This window comes from Takifugu rubripes, chromosome 3 (assembly GCF_901000725.2).
Source record: "Takifugu rubripes chromosome 3, fTakRub1.2, whole genome shotgun sequence".
NCBI lineage: Eukaryota > Metazoa > Chordata > Actinopteri > Tetraodontiformes > Tetraodontidae > Takifugu > Takifugu rubripes.
This window is the reverse complement of record NC_042287.1, coordinates 4903174-4911731: the sequence shown is the minus strand read 5'-3', so window position 1 is coordinate 4911731 and position 8558 is coordinate 4903174. Positions and strand designations below refer to the sequence as shown.

General features: G+C 41.6%; 1 protein-coding gene across 2 annotated transcripts in view; it reads left to right on the top strand.

Annotated features, from left to right (window-relative positions):
• LOC101080033 (protein-glutamine gamma-glutamyltransferase 5-like) overlaps window positions 1-1797 on the top strand; it is an 8658-nt gene extending 6861 nt beyond the window's left edge. For both annotated transcript variants that reach the window (XM_011621687.2, XM_011621692.2), the window contains exon 16: window positions 710-1797. In XM_011621687.2, the coding sequence (XP_011619989.2) occupies window positions 710-863 (154 nt within the window). In that variant the 3' untranslated portion in view covers window positions 864-1797. The remainder of the gene's footprint in view (window positions 1-709) is intronic.
• The last annotated feature ends 6761 nt before the right edge of the window (window positions 1798-8558 follow it).

The window sequence follows — 8558 nt, the reverse complement described above, 5'->3', positions numbered from 1 at the left end:
GTCCAGGGGTTACATTCCAGTGTGTGTGTGTGTGTGTGTGTGTTTGTGTGTGTGTGTGTGGGGTGATCCATTGTTGACATGTTAAAGGAATGCAGACAGGGAATGCCGTCGGATAAGTTGTTGCAGGTCCATGGGACAAAGAACTCTGTAAGCAGCGACAACAGATGCCCTGTCACCGTCTCGTGGTGCTTTGATTGTAATAGAGGTCATACATTTGAGTTTAGATTTAGGACTCCAGATATTGGTAGAAAGTGGAATAGTTTCGCTCATAAGTTTGAGTGAGCAATGTCCTGTCACTGTTAAACAACTATTCATCCATTTACTTTCTGTTATCTACCTTTTTATTATGAATTATGACTCTTGCACTAAAGTAGTTATTATCTATAATTATCATTGACTAGTCAGTGTGTGGGAATATATGAACACAGGCAGACAAGCAGGCAGACAGACAGACACCGCTCTTTTCTGGATTTCTCTTCCATTTATTCTCTTATATGGAATATAATGTTGTTTGAGGACACAATGAAATCTGTTATTAGACTAAAGAAGAGCTTCAGAAAGAAGAATTCTATTTACTATGTTTCACTTCAGGGAAGCTGCCAGTTTTTTGGATTAGAAAATGGGAAAACAGCAGTAAAATGGCTACAATGCAGTCACTGTTAAGAAACCAGGACTCAATGAGAGGTGCTATTCTTTGTCCCACACACAGAAAGCTTCTCCTGCAGCCAGGGGAAGAAATCGGAGAAGAGGTGTCCATCAGGGCCACTTCACCTGGTACCAAACTGCTCATGGCCACTTTCTCCCACAGCAACACGTCCAGGATTGTTTCCCGAATCTTTCACAAAGTGTCCGTAACTGAATAAAAAATTGAAAGTATGTCCACATTAAAACTTTGAAAGGAAGAAATGGTGAAGGTAAGGTAAACATAATTATACAGCGGTGCGCACAGAAAGTGTCTCAGATGGATCTGTGGTCCATTGGATACATTTTGAACACAAAATAAATTTTACTTTAACTGTCAAATTAGAGATTGATTGCACTGAATACTTGGGAAAAGTCGGTACAAAATAAGTTTACTGTAATTTTTTGCTACAATTGTGCACATTGCTAATGATTTGACTTTTATTTTTCTGATATATCATTATGTATTTGTGTTCTGCAGTATGTTTGATGTATTCGTTTTTTAATGTATTTGATTGGTCATGGGAAATTCATTTTACAGTGTCTGTTACATGTAGCAAAAAAGGATCAGAATCCATACAGTTTAATACAGAAACACTAAAATAAATGAGAATTTTTTAATTTGACCTTGAATATGTTGCGCAAGAATTCAGATTTTACTCATTTGATTAAATTCAAAACAAATTGTTTGAAACTTCTCGAGACTCACAGGGGAACATGGGATCACTTCATTTGTAGCCAGATTAGAGTAAAGAGTAAAACTGAGTAAAAGAGTAAGAGTAAAATTGGTCTTTTATCCCTTTGATTCTTTAATATAAAATGTATGTATTAATATATAACCACTAGGTGGCAGCATCGTCCCATCGGCGCCTGCTTTAAACTGTTCAGATCGAAACTTTTTAGTTTTACTTAAATGCTTTTGTTGTTCACAAAACACCGATTCTTCCAGAAAGCGTAATAAAAAAAATCAACCGTGGTGAACACATCTGTTCAGACATTATACACTTTTAAACATAAGCTTTCCCTGTACAATGCTGCATTCTCCACAGACACTCAACGGCTTAATGTGTTTTTAATGACACCAATCTTTTGTAAATAAAATTGATATCATCTTAATCTTTTAGTTTTCACTGTCTAAACATTTTAGAAAGTTTTAATAAAGCAAATGAGGATATAATTCTCATTCTCATGTGTGTTGCGTATCTCTGCCTAATTTAAGACAGAGAATGCTTTTCAAAATGGAAACAATTAGAGGTTTGAGTTTTATATGAGACACACAAGCACAAGATGTTCCAGACAAGAAAATGACACCTAAGTTTTACAGTGTTCAGGCTTCGAAAATCAAAAATATGGATAATAACAAATCTGAATACGCTCATTTCCCTTTTGGTAAATTTATTCAGATGCATTTTGCTCCTGAGAGGAAGCAGCTTACAGGCAAGAATTGTTCTTCACCTGAAGGATTGCAGGCTGACATGTGTACTGAGCAGCTTGTGATCTCACCTTGGTGTCAGGGAGATTGAGGCAGAGGCGTTGGCAGACGGAGACGATAATCAGACTCCACGCTATCTGATTTTCAGACAAATTAAACGTCAGGGGAAAGCAGGGAGCGGGACTGCTGGGCTGCTTTGAAAAGCTGAGGCTATCATAAATTATTAATGGCTCCCCGTCACGGCCTCTCTCTCTTCACCCCTCGTTCGTTTCAGCCATCCTTTTCAGTTTTGATGGCATCTTAGCGTAACTTTCCCCCATTACTCCTTCGCCATTCTTCCTTTTTTATGTTGCCAGTACTGTTACCATCATACCTCCTTCGCCTCCTTTGTCTTCCCATCTTCCATCCCTCCATTTTCTCCACCTCATCCTTCCTCTTCTAGACTTGAGTGATTCTTATTTCCTCCTACCAGCTATTATTATTAGCATTTCCATCCATAACCTTGATAACTTTTTTCCTCTTTTATTTCTTCACATTCCATCTTTCTATACTTGCTGTGCTGTAATACAGCATATCTTGTTTTCACAATTACGCCTTTATTGGTGGATATTATAACCATCAAAAACCCAGAGATAATTTGTTCAGCATCATAATGCAGCACAGGTAAGCCCCATCAGTTCAATGACAGCAGGGTTCATAACAGCTACTAGATTAGCAATGGTGGAGGCACTGTAGCTCGAACCGAACCAACTTGCTTGGTTAAAATGAGCTAATAGACATCATTTTTGTGTCTGTATGCTTGTAAGAGATGTTGAAATGACTTAACATTAATATATCATTGACCATCCCTGTCAATGTGGTGATATAGTTTCTGTAAAATAACTTTTATTTTGGAAGGCTGGAGTTATATTTGTTACTTATGTGACTGTTTTTCTGTGAAATAGACTGAGCACCGATTATTTGGTTTACTTCCATTTTTAAGAAGCAGAGTTTTGCTATGCTCGGCAGCAGTTTATACGCATGCAAATAAGCCAAATCTGATTTTTGGAGCTCCCATAGTCAAAATATTAAACAAATCTTATCTAGTTAGAACTTATAGCAAATAGAATAAGCCCCTACATCTGTTGAATATTCAGTATACAGTTTAAATTCTTTCTCAGATTGAATTAAATTGTCTATATGCACAAAATAAGAAAAATACTTGAGCATAATGCAAATAATGAATTTCATTCCAAATGGGGGAACCTCCAGTAAAATGTCATTGAGTAATTTTCATATTCTTCAACACTGGCTATTCCACAAAGTAAATGTCATTATTCTTGTTCCTTGTGTTACAATTTTAAAATAATAACATAAGACGATCCAAAATATTTTTTAAAAATGTATTCATAATGTTGCAAAAGTGAGAAAAGAGGGCAGATTGATAAGCAGCTAGAGGGATGTGACGAATACCACTAAACAGATGGAGCAGCTGCAGAAGCCCTGGAGTGGCCGTGCACCGTCGAACTGGTGTGAGCAGACTGACACCGTGTTTATAATTCACTGGAGTTTGAAAAAATAGCCCAAGTATTGTGTTACATTGTTTATATAGCTGGGAAAAAAGGACTTTACAAAGTGGTCCAGAATCTAAACTGACCCCCCTAACACATTCACACACATTCACACACATAGACATGTACATAAACAGCCTGACCAGCAAAGCCCTGTGAGCTGCAATAAAGGCAGTGCTGATAATTATGATAATGAATCTAGCTTCTGTCCACTGTCTATTGTCACCTGGTAATGAGTTTGTCCTCAAGGTCACTGCTGTAATAGCTCATTAGCGACGTTGGGTAATGTTGCTCTGTGATGGAGCACACAATAGCAGCAGGTGCATCGGTCAGCCAGCCTATTTGTTTGGCTGAAATTGCTGATTGACTTGCTCGTCTTCCGCCATTGATCCGTCTGTCTCTGCTGGGAGACCGCATGATTGCAAGCATGCCCCAAATCTGGATTTGTGCGAGACATTCAGCACATCAGAGACTAAATGTGCTGCTCAGGTTTGGCTCATCCAGTACATTTACATTAAAAGACCTGAGCAGATTGAATATTTTGAAATGTAGCATTTTGCACCTCAAACCCAGCATGGTGCTGATCCGTGTTTTGGTTCTGTATGGGTTCCACCAAGATTAGGCACACTCGCAACCATGCAGCACTACCTCATTAGCTCAGAACAGATGAGTTCCCGTTCAGTAAAATTCACTTGGATGAACATTTGGTGTTGGCGCATGTGGGAGATCCAAATGGAAACGAACCCAAAGATCAGACGTGTTCTCTCTAATGTAAAGCGTGGAACCATGGAACACTTGTGATATTTTCAGACTAAGACAATAGTTTGCTTTGATTTCACACATGGCAGGTTGCTTCATTTGTTCATGTATAATACTCAGTCGGATAAATTTGGATCAAAATCAAATCAAATCAAATCAATCTTTATTTATATAGCATCTTTTACAATCAAAATTGTTTCAAGGCGCTTTCCAGAATCCCAGGGCCTGACCCCAGACAAGCAACAGTGGCAAGGAAAAACTCCCCTGACCAAGGGACGAAAAAACAATCTTTGGAAATGGAATTTGTAAAATAAGACCAAAACCTGTAAACTTGTTACTTTGTCACTGTTTTTCACTAATGGTTTACAATTGCTCTGATTTTACAAGTAGTTAGTCGCTCACAAATACTATCCAACTGGATTGTTCACACACTGGGTTTCTAATTATTTGCTTGATTTTCTAAATGAAATGCTTGGCTTGACTAACTGTATTTAACCTTCTTTTTGACAGTGCATCAGAATTATGCTGTTTGTTTTTTTTAGCCATATTTTTGGTGCAATATGTGCCTTATAGTTCCACATTTAGAGCAGTAAAAAGGGAAACTAACTGTATCAATACAAATCAAGATGGGAAGTTGGTTTGGATTCAGCAATTTGCTAATAGACTGCTTGTCATAGTCTAATGACCCAGCCAGTCATTTTGGCTTCTGGAGACATGATTAGATCAGCCAATAAGTGCTGGTGGATTAATATGACTGGACTGAGAGGAACCTCAGCAACGAGAAAAATGGGTTGGAGAGTGAATAATCGCCACTGTAGTGCTGGAGCAAAGCAGCACGAGTCACAATAATAGAAAACTTCTATAGCTCAGCTGGCCATCCCGTCAAACTGGGCAATCAGGAAAAAGGTCGTGGAAGAGATCTGCTGAAGGAGAGCTTCAGAGATCCTGAGTGTGCATGAAAGAAAGTTCTGGAAGCTCAACTGTGACCTGCAAGCCTCTTCTCTGTTAAAGACACACACATTTGAAGTTTGCAAAAAAAGCATCCAAAGGGCTGTGAGGAAAAACAAAAACACCAACATGACTGGAAACTGGTCAGGGTCAAGGGAAAGCTGAATGGAGCAAGTGCGTCTGCTCAGAAACCAGACTGGGATGAAGGTCCCCTTCCAGCAGGACAATGAACCTAAACATGCACAGCAAATGAATGTCCGTCCACCCTTGGTCCACATTCAATTTGCTAGAATGTGAGAGGACCTGCAGAGAGGTTATATATAGAATATCACCGAATCCAGGTGTCCAAATCCTGTGGCATCACACCCAAGAATACTGGAGGCTGTCCTGCTTCCAAAGGTGCAAAGGGAATAGATGGAACAAATGGCAAAGTCGACCAAATCATGACAGAACTGTTGCTGTTGGGGAAGACACGCCCCTATTCTTTTAAATAATCTACTACTGATGTTAGTACTATGACTACTACTACTACTACTACTACTCCTGCTGCTACTGCTGTTACTACTACTACTACTACTGCTACTACTGCTGCTGCTACTACTGCTGCTGCTGCTAATACAACTACTACTGCTGCTATTACTGCTGCTGCTACTACTACTACAACTACTACTGTTACTCCTACTGCAGCTGCTATTGGAGCTGCTACTCCTACTGCTGCTGCTGCTACTACTACTGCTGCTGCTACAGCTACTGCTGCTACTACTGCTGCTGCTACACCTACTGCTGCTGCTACTCCTCCTACTGCTGCTGCTGCTACTACTACTGCTGCTGCTGCTACACCTACTGCTACTACTACTGCTGCTGCTACAGCTACTGCTGCTACTACTGCTGCTGCTACACCTACTGCTGCTGCTACTCCTCCTACTGCTGCTGCTGCTACTACTACTGCTGCTGCTGCTACACCTACTGCTACTACTACTGCTGCTGCTGCTACTGCTGCTGCTGCTACACCTACTGCTGCTGCTGCTGCTACTACTACTGCTGCTGCTGCTACACCTACTGCTGCTGCTGCTACACCTACTGCTGCTGCTGCTACTACTACTGCTGCTACTACTACTACTGCTACTACTGCTGCTGCTACACCTACTGCTGCTGCTGCTGCTACTACTACTGCTGCTGCTGCTACACCTACTGCTGCTGCTGCTGCTACTACTACTACTGCTACTACTGCTACTACTGCTGCTGCTACACCTACTGCTGCTGCTGCTGCTACTACTACTGCTGCTGCTGCTACACCTACTGCTGCTGCTGCTACACCTACTGCTGCTGCTACTACTACTGCTGCTACTACTACTACTGCTACTACTGCTGCTGCTACACCTACTGCTGCTGCTACACCTACTGCTGCTACTACTGCTACACCTACTGCTACTGCTACTACTGCTACTACTGCTGCTGCTACACCTACTGCTGCTACTACTGCTGCTGCTACACCTACTGCTGCTACTACTGCTGCTGCTACACCTACTGCTGCTACTACTACTACTGCTACTACTCCTCCTACTGCTGCTGCTACACCTACTGCTGCTACTACTACTACTGCTACTACTCCTCCTACTGCTGCTGCTGCTACACCTACTACTGCTGCTGCTACACCTACTGCTGCTACTCCTCCTAATGCTGCTGCTACTGATAACTTTCTGCTCACACCTTCAGCGTGTCCTTAACATGCCTTTCGACCAAATATGTCCAGTAAAAACATTTACAACAGTGCTCTTAAATTCTACCTTCACCTCAAAAATTTCCTGTCAATGTTCATTTAATCACATGCATTTCTAACAATTGGAACAATTTCAAACAACAAATCACATTGTTTTTGAAAGGAAATGTACGGAATCCCCTGCGGGGCATTGCTGCGTCCTCTGGACGGTCAGGGTCATCAACCAGGAAACACTCTTCATCAGCGTATGGCTTCTTTAATCCAGGAGCATCTCCTGGTGGCAGAGCAGTGACAGGGACACCTCTCTGTCGCCGCTACAGCTGATAGTTATTACCCCCCTCAGATTAGTTGGTCTAACCCCAGTACTTATCTTTCCTCCTCCACTAAAGCCAAGAGCTCATCTTCTGCTGTTTGTGGTAGTCTTCGTTAGACTCTTTGCAGTTACTCCTGCGTCCCTCATGAGGCTTATGGTTCGCAGCCCCGCTGTAGCCTCAGCAGCCAAACACCACGGGATAAATGGTGGTTTTCCAGCCACCACTCAACACCCAGGTCTGAGTAACTGGCCTCCCTGTGTTCAAGGGCAGCCTCTACCCACTCCTCCTTTGCTGTTATGAGCTCGATGAGGACCAGGGATTTTGCCTTGGTGGACCACACCACTATGTCATGGAGAAGAGACGTCAATGTGATCTCACCCGGGCCTCTGCTGCTCTGTTGGGGGTGACCTTTTCCTGCCCTGTCAGCGCCCCTTCAGCATCTCAGCCAGCTTTCTTAAAGTCATCTACGGCATTCCTGGGAGAGCATGATCTTACAGCCTGACAAGATTGCTAGGAGTTAGAGGTGTTGCAGAGTGCATAGATCTGCCCAGCTGAGGTTTTGTCTGTCTATTCCCTCCCAGGTTTTCCAGCTTTCTTGTTGCCCCCAACATTATATAAATCATTTCAGCAAATTTGAACCCAATTGGGTTTGTGACCCCAGTATTTCAACATGAATTATTGTTGTCAGTGTTATTCTGTTACAGACATATGAATATTTCTCCTCATATTGCAAAAACATGAACTGGGTAAGGTACAACTCCATGCAGAGCCTGAACTAAACTTTAGTGACTCACACTGAATGAGGTTTTAATTTGTGTGTTATTGTTTTGGAAATATTGACAATACTGGCCAAAAGCTACCTGGATTTCAGTCAGTCTCAAGCCTGTGGAATTAATGACAATGTGGCAGTCTGATGTTAACTATTTAAAAAGTAAAAGCGGGACGATGCTGGATGAAATTGGCAGAATGGAGAGAGCTGGCATTTGCGTACATCTGCAAATTATCTTTGCTGTAATTGCTTTCTCACTTGTGCATGTAGAACATGTTTCTTCATGCTACACTTGCTTTATAAAGTCATCCATCATTGTCATCATGTCATCCCACAGCTTGCACCGTATCTTACATTCTAAAATGAGCATGTGGGGAGGATAGAT